Genomic DNA, 25,715 nt, shown 5'->3' with positions numbered 1-25,715 from the left:
CCGGGACAGTATTGTCTTCCTCACTCACTGCTGGTGGCTGTGGTTCCAAGTTCAGGTGTGCATGGTAGGTGTGTAAGGACTTCATTCACCCCTTCATCATTCATCCCTTCATTGATGCACTGTTTTGATGTTTTTTAAAAAAGTTTTCCTAGTTTGAAGCACATGGCTAGTATACGCAATTATTTTTTTTTGGGGGGGGGGGGGCGGTGGCCAGGAGGTAGGTTTTTGTCACTGCTCTAGAGAAGGGAGTTAGCAATTTGGCTTGGAGACTCTTTTTTCAGGGCCAGAGACCAATGAATGGTATTGTGTGTGTGTGTGTGTGTGTGTGTGTGTGTGTGTGTGTGTGTGTGTGTTTGCCAGTCCTGGGGCTTGAACTCAGGGCCTGAACATTGTCCCTGGCTTCTTTTTGCTCAAGGCTAGCACTCTACCATTTGAGCTACAGCACCACTTCTGGCTTTTCCTATATATGTGGTGCTGAGGAGTTGAACCCAGGGCTCAATGAATGGTATTTTTAGGCAGTTGAAAAAAATACAAAAGAGTATTGTTATTTTATGACATAGATATCTGAAATTTAAACTTGAACCTAAATAAATCTTGCTGGAACACAGCTATGTGTACTCACATAGGAGATCTTTGTGGCTCTTCTTTTCCTACTATGGCAGTTACCTAGATGCAACAAAACCATATTGCGAAGTACAAAATATTTTCTGCTCAGTCCTTTACGTATGCTAACCCCTGCTTGTTTTTTTTTTTTCCTTTGGGTCAGTTGTAGGGATTGAACTCAGGGCCTGTGCACTGTCATTGCTAACACCAACACTTTGAGCCACAGTGCCACTTTCCATTTTCTGGTGGTTAATTGGAGACAAGAGTCTCACCAACTTTCCTTCCCGGGCTGGCTTCAAACTGCAATCCTCAGATCTCAGCCTTCTGAGTAGCTAGAATTACAGGTGTGAGTAACCACCACCTGGCTCCTGTTTAGTATTTTTAACACTACATATCAAGTCAGTCAGTTACCCTTTTAATCAGTTTTGCCACTTAAACTAAACACTTTTTGTGCAAAGGCAAAGCTGTTTCATTATTCCCACTAATCTTGAGACACTGGAGGAGCAATGATTACTGTAACATGTGTGAATGTGGGGGAAGAGTCTACTAGCTGCTTTTTACCTAAAACATAATAGACCACTATAACCGAAATAAAGTAACTATCTTAAATTATCACTGACCTATAAAACCTGTCAGATTTTTTTTGCTTTCATCTTTCTTAGCTTACTTTATTATGGCTTTAATATTAGGGATAGAGCCCAGATCTTACACATGCTTGCTGCATGAATATGTATGTGTAATATATTATATAAAATGTAATAATATAACATATAGTAATATATATATTCCTTTTTTGGCAGTACTGGGGCTTGAACTCACAGCCTAGTGCTTATGTTGTAGGCTCTCTACCATTTGAGCCACATCCTCAGGTCCTACCTCCCATTTTTAAAATTGCTATTTATTTTTTTATATAAAGTCTTGCTTCTTAGCCTGATGCACACCTGGACTGTGGTTTTCCTATTTTAGACTGTGATGACAGAAATGCCACCATGTCTGGCTTCCTCCATTGAGATGAGTGACTTTCAGCGGAGGCTGGCCTGACTATAATCCTCTCTATCAGTTTCCTTCAGAGGTTAGGATGACAGGCATGTACCACCACATTCAGCTATGGGTTGAGAAAGCATCTATGAAACTTTTCTGCCCAGGCTGGCTTCAAACCTGGTTCCTTCTGTTCTCAACCTCCCAAGTAGCTCCAATTGCAACCGGCATCTAGCTTTACAGTCTTTTAAATGTTCATTTCATGTTATACATGCTAGCATCTCCTTATTGACTACTAGCAAATGTTTTCATCTACTTACCCTTTTTGATGTTGAGGATCAAAGCCAGGGCTTCAGTAGAGGCATGTTGTATCACTGAGTATACTCCCTTTCCCATATCAAACATTTTGTAACAATATAAGGGAAGTTAAAATAGTTATTGTTGTTGGTTTTTGTCACTTGTGGGGCTTAAATTCAGGGCCTGGAGACTGTCCCTGATATTTTTTTGTTCAAGGAGAGTGCTCTACTACTTCTGGATTTTTGGTGGTTATTTGGAGATAAGGCTTTTCTGCTTGGGCTGGCTTTGAACCAGGATCCTCAGATCTCAGCCTTCTGAGCAGCTAGGATTACAGGCTTGAGCCACCAGCATTTGGGTAGGTTTTTGTTTTTAAGTTATTTCAACATTTACTGGAGTCAAAAAGTACTTAAAAAGTACATTTCCTGAAAGAAAGAAAAACACACCTATCATGGGCTAGGATGTATCACTCAAGTGGTAGAGTGCCTTCCTACCAAGTGTAAAGCCCCAAGTTCAAACCCCAGCACCACCAAAAAGCAAAAGAAACAAGGGTGTATTTTGGATGAAATGTATGTTCCCATTTAAAAAGTTTCAGAAACAGTGGCTGGAAGCCTGAAGTTTAACATGGAACAAAAACGCCTTCCTGGAAAACCCCAGGTTTATGAAGCTAGGTGGTGAGCCTGTTCTAGGCCTGGGGAACCCACTGAGCTCTTGAGATTGGGCATCAATCCAGAAGCATCAAGGACCAGGGCTCAGGCAGCCTTCCCATGGCAACTGGAAGTGGGACAGCCATTCATTGTTACCCATAAACTCCTGCTCAAGGGCATGGGACTTTCTCCTGGAGGAGTGGACAGAGAGATTCCATTGGGACCCTCCTTCCATCTGCTTCTTCTGTCTTTTCATGCTGATCCAGGGACAGGGGATTCCCTGCATTACTGTGGCTTCAACTTGACCCTGTCCACCTGGTCACTCATTTCAGTTTTGAAACATTAGTGTTAGACGCTCATACATTACTTCATGGATTTTCCAGATTTCAACTTTTGGCCAAATATATTTTGTATATTTTAAGAGATAAGATTTGGCTAAGCATGACCTGGGACATGTGTATGGGAGGAGTAGAAACAACCCGAGAGGATTTCTCTCTCATCTATTTCTATTTCTCTTTTTTTCTGCCTCTCCTTTTCCCTCCCTCCCCCTCTCTCTCCTCCTCTTCCTTTCCTTTTGTTCTTCCCTCTCGTCCCTGCCCTGTTTGTCCCTCTCTGCCACTGCTAGGGCTTGAACTCAGGGCAATGTCCCAGATCTTTCTGCCCATGGATAGCTCTCTACCGTCTTAGCCACAGCTCCACCTCTGGCTTTTTAATAATTAATTGGAGATAAGAGTCTTTTAGACTTTCCTGCCTGGATTGGCTTCAAACCTCCATCCATAGATTTCAGCCTTCTAGGTCACTAGGATTGCAAATGTGAGCCATCAATAACCAGCTATGAGTCTAATATTTGCTTGAAACATGGATGTGGAAGATCAGACAGGAGTAACAGATTTCTGTGAATGTGACAGTATTTATTTAAACTGAGAACTATTATAGTCAAAACCCACTTTTCATGTTTCTCCCTGAATCTTAACAGCATAGTTAACAACCAGTGATTTGAGAAAGTTTTTTCAATCATAAAGGTTATTTTACTTTCTTATTTGCTTCCCAACTGCATGGTATTTTTTCTCTGTGTCTCACCTAAAAAACTACAGAACCAAAGGTCTAGTTTTGTAAAGAAGAAAAAATCCACTTGATTTTTTTTTTTCTTTTTGCCTGTCCTGGGCCTTGGACTCAGGGCCAGAGTACTGTCTCTGGCTTCTTTTTGCTCAAGGCTAGCTCTGCCACTTGAGCCACAGCGCCACTTCTGGCCATTTTCTATATGTGTATTATGTTTTCTATATATGTATTCTATATATGTGGTGTTGGGGAATTGAATCCAGGGCTTCATGTATATGAGGCAAGCACTCTTGCCACTAGACCATATTCCCAGCCCCTCCACTTGATATTTTAAAAGTAATCATTGTATTGTTGGGGAGAGGGTATGAATACAGGTTGGACATCCTTCATCTGATAATCCAAAATTAGAAGCTTTTTGAATACTGAAATGATGCCACATATGGGAAATCCCACTATGATCACATGTGACACATTCTAGGGAGAAAGCTGGTATACTAAAAATATGGGATGGCCAGGTGCCAGTGGCTCAGAACTTTAATCCTAGCTACTCAGGAGGCCGAGATCTGAGGATTGTGCTTCAAAGCCAGCCTGGGCAGGAAAGTCCACGAGACTCTTAACTTCAATTAAGCACCAGAAAACCACAAGTGGCACTGTGGCTCAAGTGGTAGAGTGCTAGCCTTTAGCTGAAGAGTTCAGGGACAGCACCCAGGCACAGAGTTCAAGCCCCATGACCAACAAAAATAAAAAAATGCATTAAAAAATGATTTTTAAGCTATATATATGAAACATAGCGAAGTTGTTTGTACTTAAGTCCTGTTCCTAGGAAAAATCATACATACCAAAAGGATTTAAAAAGTGGGGGAAAAATAAGTCTAAAATACTGCTGCTTTCAAGTGTTTTAAACAGATGGTAATTCTTGTAATTTTAAGACAGTAGGATACCAACTTGTCTTTGGTGACAGGGTCACCCCAGGTTAAAAAAAAAAGTCGGATTCATTGTCCACTGATTTTTTTGGGGGGAGGCTCTAGATTTGAAACCATGTCCTTGAGCAAAAGTAACGGCATCCATCTTACTGCCTACATGGACATCAACACAAGAAGCAATTGAAGTTCTAAGGCTATGAAGATTGAAAAATGAAGGTGTAAATGTCTTCAGAGGGATGGGAACCAGGCCACGTAAATAATGGTAAACAATCTGACAGCGGTGAGGCAGCTATGGATTTGGGATGCATGAGCATTTCCGATTGGCTGTTTCTTGTTTGTAATGAGTATCCCAGTGAGCTTTCCCAGCCACATCTACATGACTCTACCCATCTGCTTATCCTGATGATCCAGTCAATGTGGCTGCTAGGTGGCCTTTTTGGATCACACGCTGGCTCATGGGCACAGGTTATCACAGAACATTTATGAATGTCCTCCAGACTAAATGGTCTTTTGCCAATATTTGATCATCTGGGATCAGACACTTAACAAGGAATTTCTTTCTTGTTTGCAACTGCGGGTTTGGTCCCAGAGTTCCTAATTCAGAGAGCATTAGCCTGAGTGTAGGAAGGTTGCTACCCGCTGCTCTTTGAACTCTTTTTTTCAGCTTTGGGCGAAGAAGTAAGTGGCAGTTTTAAGTATAGAGGACCCTTGCTATCTTCGGGAACTCCCTATGGATTAAAAAGGTAGCATACTTGCATAAAACCTTTGCATCCTCATGTACACTTAAATTCATCTCTAGTTACTTTCTACTGCAATGTAAATGTCACGTGAATAGGCTGTTACGCGTATTGCCTAGGGAGCAATGACAAGCAATAAAAGGTCTGTGTGGATAATTTTTCCCAAGTACTTTTGGACTGAGAGTATATAGCAACAGTAGTAGAATACTTCCTTAGCATGCACAGGCCCTAAGCTTGATTCCCCAGCGCTAAGAAAGGGGAAAAAAGTGTTTTGATTCATGGTTGCTTGAACCTGTGGATGTGGAACCCAAGCTTATGGAAGGTTGCCTGTACTAAAAAAAAATGAGGCTCATTTAGTCACAAAGTAAATTTTTGTGCTTTCTGCAAACGTGCTATTTTATTGACTTATTTCTATTACTAGAACCAAGAAGCCAACATGAAAAACAGTCTTCTTCAGTCTTTAAGGAACCCATAGCCCTCTTATTCCCCATCCCCCTTGGAAAAACACAGAAAAATTGATGCTATTGATGCTGCTACATACAGAAGGCTTTACTTACAGGAGGAGACTTGTTCTGCACCTTTACAAGTCAGGGGTTTTCAAACTTCTTTATTCTAGTGGATTTATTTTAAGGCCATGGGGAGAGAGTTAAAGGTAGCTGCTGGGTAGAACAGTAGATGTAAACAGATTCATGTCAAGGCTTTGTTTCATGACTGTACGTGAAACCATGCCAATTCCATGATGTTCCTCTTTCCTAGTCCAGAGAACAAGAGCCACCAGAGCAACATAGCCATGATTTGGTCACAAAAACTTTCTGAAGGACTAAAAGCAGTTTCATAGCAAGGCCAACTCAGTATCATCTCTGAAGGTCTAGACAATGACTCTGCTTGGCCATTTCTTTTTTTCCTTCAGTACTTCAGGCCTCTAGCCTTGCTTGCTGTGTTAATGCTCTACCATGTGAGCAACACTTCCAGCCCTGCTTTTTTCCTATTTTGTAGTTGGAATCTCATAGACTTTTCTGCTCAGGCTTGTTCCGAACCACCATTCTATCTCAGCATCTGAGTAGCTAAGGATTACAGGTGTTCTACTTCTTTTTGCTTTTTAGATAGGTTTTCATGCTAACTTTTCTTCAATATTGAACCATAACACCTGGCTTTGGGCAGTGAGGTGAGCTTCTGGTGGCCTTTTTCACTTGCTAGCTGATACCAAATGTAATCTCTAGACCCCAGTCTAAGGTCCACCTTCAGTGCAGTGCAGAGGCCAACTGCAGGGGTCTCTAAAGTCAAGCTGGAATCCTATGTATAGGAGGCTCAGCCTGGCACCTGAAGTGTTGAGGACCACAAGTTCAATGGCTTCTTATGTCACTGAATTCTTTCGTATGTGCCTGCAGAATCCAAATTTGCTTTTCATTTTATCTGAGTTACAAAATGAGGGCTGCATTATCAAGGCTTGGGCTTCCCTAAACCTATTCATGTTTTTAAAAACACCAAAGCAATCTGCCAGTAAAGGCTTGCAGAACTTTAAGGTGAGGACCAACTGCTCATGTCCAACTTGTATGACCAGGAGAATTAAACTGAGGGTTACATAATCATAGGTATTATAGGACTTGTACTATTTAGCAGATGGTTTAAACATTAACCTGAATTCTGACCCCTCTGAACATCATACACAGAACAAACAAGGGGCCACTCTGACTAGTTCTGGGGGTCCTTGTAATCTCCTCTGGAAGCCAAGGAAGTCACATAGTGTTCATTCTATATGCTTGAAAGAAACTCGCTTGCCAGTTTAGAGTGGCACACATGATATTATGCATAACATACTGAGCAGTAGTTTTCCAAGCTATCTAAACACTGGAAGAATGTATGTGAACTGTCCCATGTTAGAAAAGCATCCAGAGATCTGTCTCCTAAAAACACTCCAAGCAAATGCAGCAATACTCAGTAGATTCTATGATGAAAATGAACTATACAACTTGTGGGTGGGGATGAGAGGGAAAAATGGGAATGAGCTAAGAAAGGGAGGGCACTGTCTAAAAAGAAATGTGTTCATTACCTGACTGTGTAACTGTACCTCCTTTGTACATCACCTTTATAATAACAACTCAACCCCCCCCCAAAAAAAAAAACAACCCAACATTCCAAGCTAGATGCTGGTGGCTCATACTTGTAATCCTAGCTACTCAGGAGGCTGAGTGCTGAGGACTGAGGTTTGAAGTCAGTCAGGGCAGGAAAGTCCATGAGACTTTTGTCTCCAATGAATCACCAGAAAGCTGATGGAGGAGCTGTGGTTCAGGTGGTAGAATGCCAGCCTTGGTCTAAAAAGCTAAAGGACAGTACTCAAAGGTCAGGCCTTAGTACTGGTGCCAAACCCAGCCCAACCCAACTCTACAGTGCTCCAGCTGGCTCTGACCACCAGTCGTGTGTGGACCCCTTGGCTGCGAATAGCCCTTCACAGACTTCCATCAGTGTGAAGGCCTACGCTGGAGACTGTCAGAGTTGTGGCCAGGCTGTATAGGACTCAGTTTTGTGCATCTATACAATTGACATTTTTTTTGGTGCCAGCCCTGGGGCTTGAACTCAGGGCCTCCTGAGTAGCTAGGATTACAGATGTGAGTCACTGGTGCCCAGCTACCTGCCACATTTGTTGTTGCATTGGAACCAGTTATCACATATAGGATGCATTTTGTATCCCCTCACCTTGACCTCACCACTGCCCCCAAACCTCAACTAACACTTGGACTTGCCTTCAAAAGGGAGTCTTTGGCTCCAAGAGGATGCCCTCTTTTGTAGGCCCTGCGTCGGCAAGAAATGAGAAGGCATTAGTTATAAGGGGTTTATTTGGGGCAAAAGGACAGGACACAATTCAGTTTATAGTTAAGGACCAAGAAACAGAGGCTGCAAACATTCTATACAAATGTGGATGAGCTGCAGGATGGGGATAGGGTGGAGAAGAGACTCAATAATACATAGCATTATTGTGAGTGACCTCCAGTTCTTCATTCTAACACTTGAATAGAGGAAGGATAACCATCCTTTCACACTAAAGCTGCAACAGAATAAAAAGAAGATCCAGTTTCAGCTCCTACAGGACAGGTGAAGCAAAAATTTATGTACAGCTGGTGTTAGCAGCCCCCCCGGCTGCACACAGAATGGATGCTGAAGGTGGTCCATGGCCTGCCGCTGGTGACTTGGTCTCTAGGTCCTCGGCTTCTCTTGACTCTCAATGATAAGCTTGTCAGTTGAATACAGTTGGCCGATATGGACCTGAAGGCAAAGAAGACACACAGGTTAAGTACTCTGGGACTATTACCAGCTATGAATGATCACAAAGAGGATTTCAAACTAAAAGTGTGTCATCTTGCACCAGTATAGACTCAAAAATGGGTTCAAGACCTCAAAGTCAGGCCTGAGATCTTCCTTCCACCCCCCTCCCTCCCTCCCTTCCTTTCTCTTTCCTTCCTCCTCTCTCCCTCTCTTCCCCCTCCCTCTTTTTTTTCTTTCCTTTTTGCCAGTCCTGGGACTTGAACTCAAGGCCTGAGCACTATTCCTGAGATTCTTTTGCTCAAGGCTAGCAGTCTACCATCTGAGCCACAGTGCCACTTCTGGCTTTCTCAAATCCAGGGCTATCTGCATGCTAGGCAAGCACTCTACCACTGAGCCACATTCCCAGCCCAGACCTGAAATAGAACTTAGTAACATAGGCAAGAACTATTTGAAGAGCGTCCCAGCAGCACAGCAATAAGAGAATTAACAAATAGGATTACATTAAACTAAAAAGGCTTTGCACAGCAATGAACATAATTACTAAATTGAGAAGAAAGACAACAGACTGGGAAATCTTTACAAGTTATACATCTAACAAGGGTCTAATATCCAAAATATACAAGGAGCTCAAGAAACTAACCTCCCCCTACTCCCAAATTAAGAACCCAGTCAATAAATGGGGAAAGGAGGGAAGTAGAGACTTCTCAGAAGAAAAAGAATGGCCAATAAACAGATGAGGAAATGCTCCATGTCCCTAGCCATAAAGGAAATGTAAGTCAAAACAACATTGAGTTTTCACCTCAATCCCAGCAAGACCGGCTAACACTGAGAATTTGAACAACAAATGCTGGTGGGGATGTGTGGAAAAGGAATACACTGTTGGTGGGAATGTAAATTAGCATAACCATTCTGGAAGCCAGTTTGAAAATTTCTCAGAAAACTAAACACAGAACTACTGTATGATCCAGCCAGACCACGCATGGGCATCCACCAGAACTTCACAAGTCAGGACACAGTAACAACACTTGCATATTCATGTGCACTGCTGTACTACTCACAACAGCCAAGATATAGACACAGTCCAAATGCCCCCCCAACAGAAATTGTGGTACATATATACAATGGGATTTTATTCAGCCAGTAGAAAAAATATTATGTCATTTGCAGGGAAATGGATGGACTGAAAACAAATTGTGTTAAATGAAATAAGATAGGCTCGGAGAGAAATGGTGCAAGTTTTCTCTCATTACGTGGAAACTAGATCTAAAACATAAACACGTATAACATATACAAGGTTCAATGCATTTATACACTAGCAAACTGACTAAAGAAGGATATACTTAGGGGAGGAATCTAAAAGTATAACTCCTCTGAACTAATTTATTGTATCAAAATGAATACCAGGAACTGGAAACATGTTTTGGGAGGTGGGCAACGAAATAAAGGAAGGGTGAGAAAATGCAGTTATTATATTCAATGTACATTATGTAAAAAATGAACTATGTAACTTGAGCCTTGGTGTATGGACTGTCTGTAGTAAATGAAACCATCTACCAGACCTCCTGGTACAGGTAGAGACATCCATGCATGTGACACAATCCCCCTTCCTACGACGCCTCCTATTAGGAAAGGCTTGTTACATAAAACACATTTGTGCTCTGTCTAGGCCAGGGTGTTAAAAGGTGTCACACCGAGAACAGTGCAAACAATGCTTAGCTGTTTTCCTTGGTGGGGTTGAGGATGCAGCCTGTTTTCACATGTCTCTGGCTCCTATCTCTTTCTGTGTTGTGTCCTTTTCAATCAAGTGTCTCTGGATGCTCAAATGCTCCTGCTGTCTTCAGATGGATGCTGGAGCCATTAACACAGGCTTACAGCCTATCTTTCCTCTCTAACAAAGGGTCTCTGTCACAATTTTTTCTCTAAAGGCACTTCCTGAGTGATTTTTTCATTTGAATAAGTAGAATTGGTGAAGAAAGGACTTTATATATTATGAAAGATTAGTCTGATTTCAGAGCAGATGGCCACTCTCTATTGGCAATCTGGGGATAGGAACTGTTCTTTAAAAGGGCATATGAATGAACATTCTCAAAGGCTAGAACTAGTGTCCAGAGAGGCCAGGGCTCAGACTCAAGATCTTCCTGTGGTTTCCCATCCTCTTTAATGCTCTATTTTGAAATGAAGGCTCAGGGTAAGCCAGATGGCATTAGGAAGGTGGGTGTGTAATAGTGGTCCTCTCCTATAAATGGAACCCTGGTGGCTCCTGGAGTTCATGTTCTTTCACACCCCTTGCTTCATCTTCTGCCTGTACTGGCAGAGATGATAACAACTAGCAGGCATTGCTATGTCGCCAGACAAAGTAGTGGTAAAAGCAGCTATGTCATCTGAAAAGCAGATTTAGGGGATGAGTGACCATGCTTTTTCTTTCCACACTGGTGAGTTCCTGACATGTGAGGCAAGGATGTGGTGATGGATGGGGGAATGAGCACTCTGGTGTGATTCCCGACAAAATCACAGCAGCAGGTTTGTTCCTTTCCTCTCATCAATGCAGAAGGTACAGGTGATGTGGTCACTGCTGGTCCTCGGACCAAACTGTTTTAGTAGCAAGGTTGGAAACCATTTTGAGTCCCGGGATCAGCAGAATAAAATCCCCTCCCCCCGCCGCCCCCCCAGCCACTGTTTCCTGACTGCTTGCCTTACTGTCATTTTGTTGAATGCTCCAGTGTAGGAAGGAAGAAGTTATGAGATAAGAGTACAGAAGAGCAGCTCTCTCTCTTTCTCTGGTGGGTCATGGGACATGAACTCAGGGTCTAGGTACTGTTCCTGAGCTTTTTTGCCCAAGGCTTGCCCTCTACCACTTTGAGCCTCAGTACCACTTCTAATTTTCTGCTGGTTAACTGGAGATAAGAGTCTCATGGATTTTCCTGCCTGGGCTGGCTTCCAACTGTGGTCCTCAAATCTCAGCCTCCTGAGTAGCTAGGATTACAGGTGTGAGCCACCAGTGCCCGGCTACGATTACAAGGCATGAGCCACCCAGCAATTTTATTTTACTTAAAAAAAAAATACAGTTGTTCTACACAGGATGGGCTGGAGGGGTGCTAAGTCTGTACTTGTGAGCAGAAGTGAGGACTAAGGAGGACTTTGTAAGTCAGAAGTGGATGGAACTGGCTGGGTTCCATCTAACTCCTGGTGTCTGTGTGACTGGAGGCACCATCCACATCCCCACAGCACTGTGAGACAGGCTTGATATTGGGATGGGGAACAAAGAGGAGGGTTCTGGGCAATCATGCAGCCACCGTTTTAGCTCTGGAAGTCATATGGCCAGTTTATGTGGAAGAAAAAAATAAACTCCTTTTTAAAGGCTATAGTTACTTGAACTTCTTGTTATATAGAGAAGCCAACTTGTAATAGATTTCAATGCACACTGTGAATTTCAGTTTTTGAGCATAGAACTAATGAAAAAGGAGCTGAGGACATGAGATTTGTCCTGTGGTAAATGGATGCCATGCCTCTGTTACCTAAGAGGTGCCATTAACACACAGCATCAAAGTTCCCAAAGCTTAAAACAAAACAAAACAAAACTATATAGGGACTTTCTGTTCAAATTCTGTTTTCATTCTCCTTAAAGATTTCGTTGCTTGCTAGGTGCTGGTGTCTCAAGGTTGTAATCCTAGTCACTTGGGAGGCTGACATCTGAGGATTGCAGTTTGAAGCCAGCCCAGACAGAAAAGTCCCTGTGAGACTCTTATCTCCAGTTAACCACTCAAAAACCGCAAGTGGCTCTGTGGCTCAAGTGGTAGAGTGCTAGCCTTAAGTACCAAGAGGCTGAGGGACAGTACCCAGGCACTGAATTCAAGCCTCACAACTTTTAAAAAGATTTCTTTGTTTGCTAGGTGCTAGTGTGGTGGCTCACACCTATAAACCTAGCAACTCAGGAGGCTGAGATCTAAGGATCCTGGTTCAAAGCCAGTCCATGAAACTCCTATCTCCAATTAATCACCAGAAAACCAGAAGTAGAGCTGTGGCTCAAAGTGGTAAGCCTAGCTAGTCTTGAGCACAAAAGCCGAGGGACAGAACACAGGCCCTGAGTTCAAGGCCCACAATTAACAACAACAAAAAAAGATTTCATTGCTTTATGGATGTGATTATTAATATTTTATAACTTTTATTTAGTCTGTTATGGCATACACAGAAGTTTAAAATGCATGTATATAGATAAAGATACAATACTTAAATTGTATTTAACTGTAATTATGTGTTAACTGGGTTTATCTATTTAAATATATTATGACCGTTATGCCATTAACTTATTCAAAAGCATATTTAAAATGATTGGATATCTCATCATAAAGGTGTATCTAAATTTACTTAACCATGCTGATGTAGTGGTCATCTGGACTGTTTCCATTTAACGCATCTTACTTCATCTGACTTTGTTACGAAGGCTTTCTACATGTAGAATTGAAGGGTCAATGAGTACAGATATTTGTAGGGCTTCTGATGCCTTTACCGAGGTTCACTTGCTTTCAAACACTCCCTCTGGTGGCCAGTCTGAAAGCTTCAGCAGCATACACATCCTGCTACAGAACTAGCATGTCTGGCCCCACATAACACGCAGTGTGGACCTGGGCATGTTAGAAGCCACACTTGGTGCACCAGCTAGAGGAGAAATACAAGATTTTCCTGCAGTATGGCTGTCTGCTGTGCTCTCAACACAAGCCCTCAGTGTGACAGGGAGCCTGATACTTGCTTGTTCATGTCTGCCAATCATGGGAATGGGCTTCTGTGTGAGCCACATCCTCCCACTTGACAGAGCTGTTAAGATAGACAGCCAGATGTCACAGACAATCCTGTAGGATGAAGAACTATGGGCTATCCAAAGAGCCTACCTAGCTTTATGAAACCCGACCTTAAACCAAACCAAACCAAACTTGTACTCCATCTTGACTGAAGGGTAAACTAAAATTAATCTATTCAGGAAGTGGGACTGTGGCTCCGAGTGTTTTGTAAAATGCCAGCCTTGAGCAAAAGAGCTCAGGGACAGCACCCAGGCCTGAATTCAAGCCCCATGACCAACACACACACACACACACACACACACACACACACACACACTCATTTTCTTTCATTTCACCTTTCTTTTTTTTTCTCTCTTTCCCTCCCCAAGTCTTCCCCTTCTTTCTTTTCAGTGCTAGGGATGGAAGCCAGGCCCTCAGGCATAATAGACAAATATTCTAATATTAAGCTATGTTCATAAAACTCCATTTAGGTACATAAATTTTATGGTTTTTGGAGAAAAAAATCAGACCTTCACATTGATGTTAAGGGGGCATAAAGGTGAATATGTTTCTATTTGTTCAGGACTTGTATCTGCTCATCACCGTCCTGAGGCTGCCCATCCTCCCTTCTTTGGGCCCATGAGCTTCTCACTGACTTTCGCCAGATTGTATGCTTCTAACTTTTCCAACTCTACCAAGAAAAGCTCATCCACCTTTACCCTGCAATGGCTTGCCTACTCTTTGGCCTATAGCTGATGCTTTTCTGGTCCCCTCTCTACAAGGGGCTCTTCCTCTCTCTCCCAAACACTTCCTGCAACATATGAAACAAACCCTACAAAACCCTTACATCTGTATTGCAGGTATAACAGAGGGGGTCACATTGCTGGTTTGGGCTGCTTTCACGGCACAGACTGGGATAATGCTAGACATGGATAAGGAACTCAAGACACACAGTCATGTGCTGCAGAATGAAGTTTTGCATAGAGACTGGACTGTGTATATGATAGTGGCTCTATGTGATACTATTGCCTAGTGGCATTGTAGCTGTTTTAGTTTGCATGAATATACTCTATGATGTTCACACAGCGACAAACTTGGCTGGTAATGTATTTATTTCATTTGTCAATGACATGATACATACCCTATCATTTAAGTGATGAACAACTGTACCTGATAACTAAAAGTATCAGTGTCTTGTATTCCATGGCCATTATGAATCTATACCTGCTATATTAAAAGAATCTTAATTTTTTAAAACTATTATTATAAAAACAAAATATACAGTAGGGTTACAGTTAACATAAGTCAGGTAATGAGTACATTTCTTTTTGGACAATGTCACCTCTTTCCTCTTTCCCAGTTTTTACTCCCATCCCTACTACTCCCAAGCTGTATAGTTCATTTTCAATATAGTGGCTAGTGAGTACCACGGTTGCATTGTTCATCCTTTGTCCCTCCATTTCTGTGCCCCTTACTCTCCCCAAACAGATAAATGAACAAACAAGACACAAAGAAAATAAAAACAATGAGGGAAAAAAACCCTTGTTTCCATTTCCCAGAGTTCCTTTTGATAAATATCACTTTATCTGATCAGAGGCACATAGGCATTGCACCTTTCTGTTCTTCCCCTAAGAATATCCTCCCTTAGTCTCACTGTGTGTGAATGCCTACAGCCCTATATAATTTATCATGTCTCAGTGTGTTTTAGATCTAGCTTCCCATAAGGGAAAACATGTGCTGTTTGTCTTTGACTTTGTATGCCAACTACTTAAAAAACCCAAATCTATTGGAGATCATAGAGCTTTTTTGGTGATCTCCTAGTGGAAATATAGAACAGATGAAGGCTAGTCAGCAAAAAAATAGCAATCAGAACAAATATTTACTGACTGTTAGAGAACCAAATGACTTAAAATAGGCTACTTTTAGGCTATAAGGGTAGCTCAGAACAATTAGAGAAGAGGCAAGGGAAATACTCAGTTCATACAGGGGAGAAATTCTAAAGTTATCTCAAGGAGGGCTATAGATAAGAGACTATAAATGTGTATATAACCATTATTTGGCCTGAAAAATGTGTCAGCACACACCAGGAGGCCAGCCGGGATGGATGATACAGTGCTAATAATAGGTGTTGTTTCCGAGCTACAGGTGAGAGGGCCTGGGGAAGGGAAGTGAGGAAATGCAATTAATAGCTTCAATTTATGCCCCCCTAGAATCCCAAATTGATTTACATGGCTACAGCAGACTAGTCGTGTACATAAACTGGTACGTTAAAGCTAATCGCACTTTTAATTCTGTAAACATTCGGAGCTAGCATTAGAGTCCATTAGAAAAACACACAGGTTATTCATCTGAGAGCAGGAGGCTTGACTGGACACGGTCTAGAAACACAAGCCAAGACATTCATTAGACAAAGAACCTTCCTAGGAGGAGGGAGCAGGATCTAAAACAAAAATGAAGCCTGTTATCAGATCTTCACTGCCGATTGTTCAGAAGCCGTGGAACACACTCTGAGATCTGAGGGCGAGGAGGGCTCAGCCACCAGAGGCATGGATGGTGGCGAGATCTGGGGGCTTCTCATGACTAGCTTCCTTCTGGTTGACATGGCTGGATGATAAATGGCAAGGAGTGCTAACCTAGGGTGAGGACTTAGTAGTTTTGAACCATTATCAGCATTTTTCCCAATGAGTAAATACTTTTAAAAAGTGAAGTAAGTAGCTATTTTTTCCTACCAGATGAACTTTTGGGTATAGTCATTGTAGAAGGTAGGGCTATGGATGACAGAAGTAGATGAAGAGACCTGTCTTTGCATGTTTTGGAGCTACTTATTCTAAGATGCAGGCAGGGAATGTGCCTCCCTGTCTCCCACATATCTGCCTGTTCCTTAGAGCAGCATGCTTGTCTAAGACCATGGCCCAGGGTATTAAACAGGAGACTGGAACTAGCTCTCCTACTATACTCTCCAACCTCTATTGGGGAAGGGCAGACCACCATCTGGGAACAGTGAACAGACAGCTCTAGCTGCTGGCCAGGAGTGCACTGAAGCCATATGGAACGTTTTATAACAAAGGCCCTAAGACATGTAAGCATTCAGTGGGTCAACACTGCTGCAACACCTGGCCCTTCCTGGAACTGGGTAAGACCCAAACATCACGTCAGAGTAAAAGCTGGCACTTCCTCTGTACAGTGACTAGAGCTGTGGTGAACTGCCAGGGAAAATGTACTATCAAAGGTCATGTTCCTGTGATTAGGGCAAGAGCCAAGCTGGGCTGCAGTCACCAACACGAGAGCAACAAGGACAAAGTTCTGGTCCACTATAGTGACAAGGTGATGTAAATGTTGAAGCTGATCATTCCTGTGTCCAAACAAGCAAGTTCTGGATTCGTTTGTCCCGTGCTCTGAAAAATATTTTTGACAAACATTCTTGAACAACCTGGCTGCCTCTTATTGTACTCTTTCAGAGAGACATCTTTTTTCAAGGTCAACAAACTCTGATGCTGATATTTCTTTCAGATGAATATAACTGAGAAGCCAAGCTCAGCTGAACCCTACAGAAAAGGAGCAAAGACTGAGTGCTGCTGAGTAGCTGAGTGCCACTCCCCACTCCCTTCATGTTTGCAGGCGTGAGGGCCTACTGTGTTTCAGGAGGTTTTGCTTTTATATTCGGGAGGCGATGGCTAATGGCAGCAGGGCACTGTACAGCTTCGTCACCCACACTGCTTGCTATGATTCTCCAAGTTGTTCTTGGGGACTTCTAGATTTTGGGAATAGCAAATTTGAGACATCATCATTGTTAGAGTCACAATTTTCAGCGGAACATAGCACAATCAAAGTCAAGGTTACAGCCACAAAGGAGTGACAATGATGAAAAGAGTATAGAAATACGGAATGATGCTTACATTCCTTTTTAGAAATGTGCTAAATAAAAAACTCTCTGGAGTGAGTTTGTTGCTTTCTGGGGTTCATTTAATTAGAAATGGTCCTCATAAAAGACAGTGAATGCTTCCCTTCCTAGCTGTGCTTACTCCTCTTGTAGAACCAGAACTTTCTAGAAGTTTCCCTGGCACAGTTAACACCCAATTGTTCCTGACTAGATGCCATGGCTGGTGACAGGCAACTGCCCTACCTACCTCTTGTCTCATCGGCTAACGTCAGTCAGGCATATGCAAGAAATGTTGAAAAACAAACAAGCAAACAAGAAGCCACTGTCAGAATGTTCTGCAATTGTCTTGTTTCACACTTGGCATCCTGGGCAGCTTTGTCAGGACCCACAAGTCTACTTCTTTCTAACAGCCACTCTGAATTTCTGTGCTCACAGCCTGACAGAGAGCTGCTGCAGGATCCAGGGATTTCACAGCAGAGCTTGAGAGCCTATATGACACCTCACACAGTACTAGATTCCCAAAAGGAGGACATCTGTTTAACTGGGCTCCCCCTGCTTGCCTCCAGCAGTCAGGCTAAAAAGTGCACTAAAATGGTCATGCCATTGAGAAACATGCTGGTGGGCAGGCCTCACATGCAATGCCCGAAAGCCCTGATTGCTGGCCTCCAGGATCCCACTCCAGTGCAGCGATGAGGTGAGGAGACAATGGGTCTGGTCCAAGAAGCCCGTAGAAAGAGTGGGTTGTGGAAACTGCAGGGACTGGGGATACTGAATGTCACCAGAGAAGGGCAGTATGTCTGCTTGAAGTGACCACTGCTGCATGGCAGATTCGTAGTCATGCTTCATACTCCCCAACCCTGGGGTTTGGGAGACATTTTAGTACATATGTAAGCACTCAAACTACTGAGAAACATCTAGAGGAAGAAGTCCCCTGGACAAGGACCAGGGCCAGGCTGTGTATAACACATTGCTAAAATGTTGAATGACTCCATACCTTTGGTAAACAGCTCTTCCCATTACCAGAATCCTCTCCACTCCTGGTTTGTCTTCACACATAGGGTGCTGGTGGCTGTACATTGCTCAGCAATCACAGGCAAGTAAGGGTACTCTTTTGCCAAACCCAACCCTCTCCTAGATTCTGGGACTATTGACACAAAGCTCTGCAGCTTTGCCAATGTTCCTTCCTTCCCTTGGAATGAGATACATCTAGAAAGAGAGGAATGGATGTCTGTAGGGCTCTGCAGAACTCCACAAGACCATTGCCGTCAGCATCAGCACACTCCTCCTTCCATCTGGCTGCTCTGTCCACAGCTGGGCTCCAAAAGTGATTGATGATGGGCTTCCAAGACTTACCACAAGGTGGATGATGAATTATACATCTTCCTCCTGTACAACTGGCAAAAGGAACTGACATCCAAGGAGCCAGTTTGTAGCTCAGATCCCTGGTGAGGGTAAGAACCATGCCCTGAATCATAAGCCCATGGCAGCATGGGTGCCTTACCAGTGCTCTCTGCCCACAGCCAGGAAGTTGCTTTCATTTGCGCAAGGAGCCCATGTACTCCTGTGCTAGACTCCTGAGCAGACAGGTGCCCCAACTAGTTTCACTGGGTGGAGGTGTCTACCCGCCACTCCTTGGCCTATCCCCTCCACCTACCCAGGCAGATGTACACAAAGGAAGAGCTCTCTGCCATGATGTTACACCTCATAAAATGGAGTGTCATTCAGTCACTGAAAGGAATAAAGTTCAAAGAATGAAGTTCAAAACAGAGTAGAACAAGGATGAACCCTAACAATATTACACTATGATCAAGAAGCCAGATATAAAAGGCTACATGAGTATATTTATATTAAATAAGTAAATCTGTAGAGATGAGGCATAGCAAATTAATGGGTAGAAATGAACAGAGACTGAATACAGAATGACTGTGAATGGGTACAGGGTTTTTTTTGTGGGCTGTTGAAATGATTTAAATTGGATTCTAGTGATGGTTGCATAGTCTAAATAAACTAACAACAGTAATTCAGTTTAAATGGTTGCATTTTATGGTACCTGAATCTCAGTAAGATGTTACAAGACTTGCAATTATAGCCCTAGTACTGTCTTGTGTTCTTCTATGGGACATGTGTCAACTTAGCACTTGTAATATAAACTGAACTGCTCTGTAAGTATTGGGTTTTAAAGATGTATTTAAAAATGCAAAAACCTTACTAGTATTTTTATACTAATTACATGTTGGAAAAACAGTACTTTAGATATACTGGGTTAAAGAACATAGATGAAATAAATCTGCTTCTTTTTTTTTTTAACTTTGTGCTGATCCTGGTACTTGAATTCACAGGGCCTAGATGCTGTGCCATTAGCTTTTCTACTTAAGGCTGGAGTTCTACCTCTTGAGCCACAGCTCACTTTCCAGCTTTTTGATAGTTAATTGGAAATAAGAGTCTCATGTACTTTTCTGCCCAGGCTGGCTTAGAACCTCAACCTTCAGATCTCAGCCTCCTAAGCAGATAGGAGTATGACCATGAAGCACCTACGGCCAGCTGCCTGTTTCTTTATAAAATATGGTAACTACTACATATCTGGCTTACACTTATACTTTGCATTACAATTATAGTGGGCAGTGTTGATGTTATGCCTTGTACCTAACTTTTTACATTTATTTGATTTTTAGAAGGCTTTAAAAATGTAAAACATGCATTGTTACATTACAATCTACCAAATTATGTTGACTTTTGTTTTTGAAATAAATTCACTTTCACAGGAAGTTGCCAGAAGTAGTATATCGAGAGAACTTGTGTATCTTTTGTTCCTAGAACAGAACAATCCTGCAGAAGGACATGACAATATTAAAATCAGAAAATTAAGCTGTGTGTGATGGTGCATACCTGTTATCCTAGCACTCTGGAAGCTGAAGCAATGGGATCATGAGTTTGAGGCCAGTCTTGGCTACATAGTGAGGACTTAGCTTGAAAAACAAACCTCCCACCTAAACTAAAAATCAAAACAAAAACTCAGGACAGATGCTGGTGGCACACACCTGTAATCCTAGAATGTCAGGAGGCTGAGATCTGAGGATCATGGTTGAAGCCAGCCCAGGCAGGACAGTCTATGAAACTCTTATCTCCAATTAATCACCAAAAGGCTGCAAATGGAGCTGTGGCTCAAGTGGTAGAGTGCTAGCCTTGAGCAAAAAAAAGTTCAAGGACAGAGCCTTGATCAAGTTCAAGCCCCAGGTCTGGTGCGTGCACCCATGCGTGTGCACACCTTCCCCCTCCCCCCCCTAAAAAATCCCAAAATCTCAAGAAACTGAGATTTTACCACCCTCTTACAATTTGGGTGGAACACAATCAGGTAGGGAGGACTCTAGGGATGCAGTGTTATTCCTTTTGGAATAATAAAATTAAGTGGAAGTCTAAATGCAGGTTTCTTGCTGCCTTCAAAGAAATATTTTATAGAACCTGCACTGATTCCATTTGTGCCTAGGGAACAGGGCACTGGTTACTGCTTGTACCCTTGCTCCTATCTCAAGGTAAGAGTGGCAGAGTTGCAGACAAAGAGCATGCTGTGTCCTCGTAGAAGTGTTTCTCCCTCTCAGCAGTCACTAAGGGCTAAGTGAAGCTGCTGGGCTTGTGAGTAGCTGAGCATATTCCCCTGGACCCACAGTAGCAGAGCTGCTGGCTGACAAGGGCAGATGAAAAGGAATCACCTTTCGTTTTTGCCTCTCAGAGACAGAAATCATCCGTGAGGACATCAGGGCCACACTGACAGTAATGAGGACTGCCCTCCCCACTGCATTCTGTGAACTGGTCTTCTGAGCCCACTCACTGTTCTGCTTTCCTCCTTGTCCACAACCTGATGGTCACATGACCTTGGACATGACGTATACGGGAAGTACCCACATTCATCAATCCTACTTCTTCCCTCGAGCCCCACCTTAACGGCATCATAAGACAAAGCTGCCAGCACAAGACTGAGAGGAATGTCCCACCAGAGATCCACCTGGGGACTTGAGGGCAGCGCCAGGGCCTTACGTCCAGAAAGGCTTGCCTCTGTCTCTCCAGAGCCTCTGTGTGCTGTTCACATATGAACTTGCACAGAGCCCCTCAATGTCAACAAAGGATGTCACTTCAGAAACTACCATGCTTGTGTTGTATGTAGGGACATACAGGCCCCAGGCTGTCCATGCCCAGGCATGCCTCCAGTTCATTAAGGGCCACTGCACACTCATATAGCGCGGTCTTAGACTGTCCCAGGGCTGTCATTCTCTGAGCTGTTATACTGATAAAACATGCTTACATGATAGCTGGAAACAGGAAACACTTTCCTGTCTTAAAAACAATCAGAATCAACTGTTTTTTTCCTCAGGTTTAAAAAAAGTTATTGTTAACAAAACTAAACCAACTAGCTATTCTGGAGGCAGATAGAAGGACTGTGATTTGAGGCCAACTCAGGCAAAAGTTAGTGAAACCCTATGTCAAAAACAAGCCAAGCATGTAACATGTGTCTGTGGTCCCAGATACATGGGAGGCAGCAGTAGGAGGATTAGGCACAAGCATAAGACCAGCAGCAAAAGGACTGGTGCTGTGATTCAAATGGTAGAATGCTTAAGATCTTGGATTCCGCCCCTAGCAATTCTGGGTAGCAATTCTGATTGTGGCATCACTTTCAGGGCTTAAAGACTCTTTCTCTCTCTCCCCCTCTCTCTCCTTTCCCTCTCCCATACCACCCAACATACGGTACTGGAAGTACTGGAGTTCTGTGTTTGCTAGGTACTTGCAATTGAGCCACATTCCCAGCCCCTTTAGAGATAGACTCTTACTTTTTGTCAAGCACTGGCTGGGACCTCAGGTGCATACTACCATGCCTAGCCTTTTCTGTTGAGATAGGGTCTGGAGAGCTTTTTTGCACTGGCTGGGCTGGAACTGAGATTCTTCCAATCATAACCTGCCCAATCTCCCAATCATAATCTCACGGCTGAGATGGCATGTGCACACTGAGATGAGGGGTCTCACAAACTTACTGGCTTTGAACATTAGTTCTATCAATCTCCACCTCCCACGTAGTTTGTAATACAGGCATACGTCACTGATACCTGGTAGTCCTTAGAATATTCTGATGCTAGGGTCACACTTTGAACATAAAAAAACCCCAAAAAATGTGGCAAAGACAGACAGCCACAAAATGACTTTTATTGCTATCTCTTTTCTGGACAGTTCATACACTGACTAATCCAGTGTGGCCTGTGCCAGGCTTCTTCACTTTGTATTTTTCAAGGTTTCTCCAGGCCGTGGCAGGCTTCAGGAGCTAGTTACTTATAAGGCCGAATGATAGCCCATGGAATGGATGCACCACATTTCCCTTGCCCTTTCCTGAAGGGCACCTGGGTTGTTTCCATCTTTGGGCCTCTGCAAGTGGAGCTGCTAAACACAGTTGTATATAAGTTCCTATTTGAACACCCGCTTTAATCCTTTTGGATTGGGGCTACTAGGTTGTATAGTAATTCTGTTACCTTATTTAGAAAGCCACAAGCTGGTTTCCACAACTCAGGATTCTAAAAGCTCCCCAGATGAACCTCAGATCTAGCCAAGGTTAAGAACTAGGTTGGTCAAGATCCCAGTTATCCATTTTGTTTTATCGAGTGTTTTGAGACAGGGTCTAACTATCTGGCCGGGGTTGGCCTGCAACTAACAATGTAGTTCAGTTTTGCTTCAAATTCATGATCTCTTGCCTCAGCCTTCTGAGTATTAGGATTACAGGCATGCCATACCACACTCAACCTCAACTATCATTTTTTATATAGCTTAAGTATCCAAACAAAGTTGAAACCAGAAAGATCCAGAAACAAAAACTAACTTCTTCAGCAAACTAATTACAAAAGAGATGAGGAGAAAAATAGACAGAACTTTTTTTTTTCTTTAGAAGACAATGCAGAGACATATGTAAAATCTTTAAAATCTTCATTCAAACATACATACCGCTAAAAAAATTCTATTTGTTGGACAACTTTACATTTAAATACTGAGTATTTGATATTAGGAAGTTATGACCTTATTAGTGCTTTGATAATAGTCTCAAAATTACATTTTTAAAAGGAATCTTCATTGCTTGCCACAGTGGCACATGCCTGCCCTCCCAGCAGTCAGGAGGGGAGAGCAAGAAGCCTGAGTACCAGGACAGCTGGGGAGTAAAGCCTTTTTCCCACCAAAATAATAAAAACAAACAAGAATCCTCATCTTTCCAAATACATGTTGAATTTTATAGGAAAGTGTAGAAATTTTCTCTAAGTAGTTCAAGAGGGTAGGGGGGCAGTTATTCAGGTGACCACAAGCATAGCTTCATTAATGGTGGGAGATGCTAACTTGGGTTTCCGGTACTGTTCTATTTTTGCATATGTTTCAAGTATTCACAATAAAAGTGAATTAACAAACCATCTTTGTCATTGCGAACTAACAGAGGACAATGTAGCTGAATGATTGCTTAGGAAAACCCATCCCTACTCATCTGTCTCTGCTCCCCAGGGCTGCGAAGTGTAGGTCCCCTCCAGGTGTGGGTTTTAAAGTAACAGAACTGGCTCCCTAGGTGGGGTTCCCTCAGCATGTCTTAGGCCTTGTCTCCTACAAAGATTATACTTCCCTTTTAAGTTTTCCTGCTGAACCCACTCAAAAAACTTTTCAGCTCTAGGATTTGAAGTAAATATTATTCATTTGTGTTGACATATATATGGTAATATATGTAAGATAAAATATATCTTAATCACTTTCAAATGTACAGCTGTGTGGCATTATGTGCATCCCTTCTCTTGCACAACCACCCTACCACCCTTCTCCAGACCTTTCCACCTTCCCTAGAGGAAGCTCTGCCTGGCTCAGCACTATCTCCTCTGCACCTCCCAGTGCTCGGTCACTGCCTTCTTCCTTCCTATTTATGAATTTCAATACTCTACATGGCTTATATAAGTGGAATCATACAGCATTTGTGCTTTTGTGATTGACTTATTTTACTTGGCACGTCTTCTAGGTTCATTCAGACTGTATAATAAGAAATGAAATTGTGAAATCATATGGTACAAAAATCACATTAAGTAATTTTCTTCACTTAATATAAAAGTAGTATCCGGTAAAAATGACTCATTAAATATATGAACCCAACACTGTCACAATAGCCTTACCCAGTGTACAATGACAGATGTGTATGATCAAAGGGGGTCTAACACGTTCCCCACTAAAAATCAAGGAGATACAGATACAGCAGAAAACAAATCTGAGGCTGATGGTGACCACTCACTCTATGAAGTGTGTGTGTGTGTGTGTGTGTGTGTGTGTGTGTGTGTAAAAGGATATTTAGGGATTAAACAGGGGGGTTTTGAGGTTTCAAAGAGAAGTGCTAGACATGTTTAACAAGAGTTAAAAGCAAGAAATGATATTAATCCTTTAGACAGAAATTTTGTCCTTACAAGTCTTAAAGGAACAGTCTTTTGAGCAATCGAGTAAGGACTTCAAAGGTGGTGCTACAGATACATTTTGATAGTTTAATCGCAAATGAAGAATCATATAAATGTCCCCTGAGCCCCTAATACACTGTAGGCACGTATGCTAAGCATGTCATATACATGATTAACTGGGTCCCTGAACTGGTAACCTGAACATCATATATCCTTTGTCCATTCATTGGCAGTGGAAACCTTAGTGCATTTCATATGGTGGCTATGTGAGCAGTGCAGCAAGAAGCCTGGGGTGCAGGCATCTCGCTGACATGCTGCCTTTAGTTGCTTTGGATCTGGAACTAGCAGTGGATTGCTGGGTCATAAGAAGGACCCGTTTCTAGCTTCTTAAGGATTCTCCATACTGTTTTCAGTAATGGCTGTCCTAATTTACATCCCTAACAATGAGTGCAAGAGTTCTTTAAATCTGAATATAACTTAGACTCTGTAATAAGGGGTAAAATTAGCTGACAACATCACTTTGGGGTTTGCAGCCATGCTCATATTTGAAGAGCCTGGCATGCTTTAGCAGCTCAGCCACTTCTAGTTTCCTGAATGCCTTTACCAAAAGAGCTTGGGCATCTAAGTCATGCACTTAGTCTGCCCACCTGCTAGATAGTTCAGAGATGGGCACAGGTATGGTCTATGGCCTTGTGTAAGCACTCCTATATCTTTACTATGGCTCACTATAGGGCTGAAATTCGGACATTCCAGCTTTCATCAATCTTTGAGGAGCTGGACTGCCATGTGTCTTTTCAGAGATGGTGAGGAAGCCAGTAGGATGTCACTTTGTGTTCAGAATAGCTTAAGGGTGTTGCTGATAATTCACTGTTGAAGGCTCCAGTGATATCTGTGGGAGCTCCAATCCCTGAGGCCATGTTGAAGAGTCTGAGAACTATACCACCAGCAGATCTTTAGTATGGAGAGGAGACTGTCTCATTAACATACCACTATCGTTCTGGGTATGATGGCCATTCCATACAGGTGACTGAATTTGCCTGCTGACTCATGGAAATTTCAGGGACAAGATTTTGCTACTGGAGACAATTTCTAGGCCTGTTATTGTGCCAGTCCATG

The 25,715-nt window shown here is 42.6% G+C and overlaps 1 protein-coding gene and 1 long non-coding RNA gene across 2 annotated transcripts in view; one reads left to right on the top strand and one right to left on the bottom strand.

Annotated features, from left to right (window-relative positions):
* The first annotated feature begins 2,341 nt into the window (after positions 1-2,341).
* On the top strand, positions 2,342-21,849 carry LOC125353107. Its single transcript, XR_007211265.1, has 4 exons — positions 2,342-2,352; positions 3,631-3,634; positions 10,710-10,717; positions 21,086-21,849. It is a non-coding gene; the product is annotated as an uncharacterized LOC125353107 (long non-coding RNA).
* Positions 8,058-25,715, bottom strand: part of Lyrm4 (LYR motif containing 4) — a 111,970-nt gene continuing 94,312 nt past the window's right edge. The window contains exon 3 of the mRNA XM_048348574.1: positions 8,058-8,502. Coding sequence (XP_048204531.1) covers positions 8,434-8,502 — 69 coding nt within the window. The 3' untranslated portion in view covers positions 8,058-8,433. The remainder of the gene's footprint in view (positions 8,503-25,715) is intronic.

The sequence above is a fragment of the Perognathus longimembris genome, chromosome 6, assembly GCF_023159225.1.
Source record: "Perognathus longimembris pacificus isolate PPM17 chromosome 6, ASM2315922v1, whole genome shotgun sequence".
Taxonomy (NCBI): domain Eukaryota; kingdom Metazoa; phylum Chordata; class Mammalia; order Rodentia; family Heteromyidae; genus Perognathus; species Perognathus longimembris.
The sequence above is the reverse complement of the archived record's forward strand: the minus strand, read 5'-3'. Positions and strand labels throughout refer to the sequence as shown.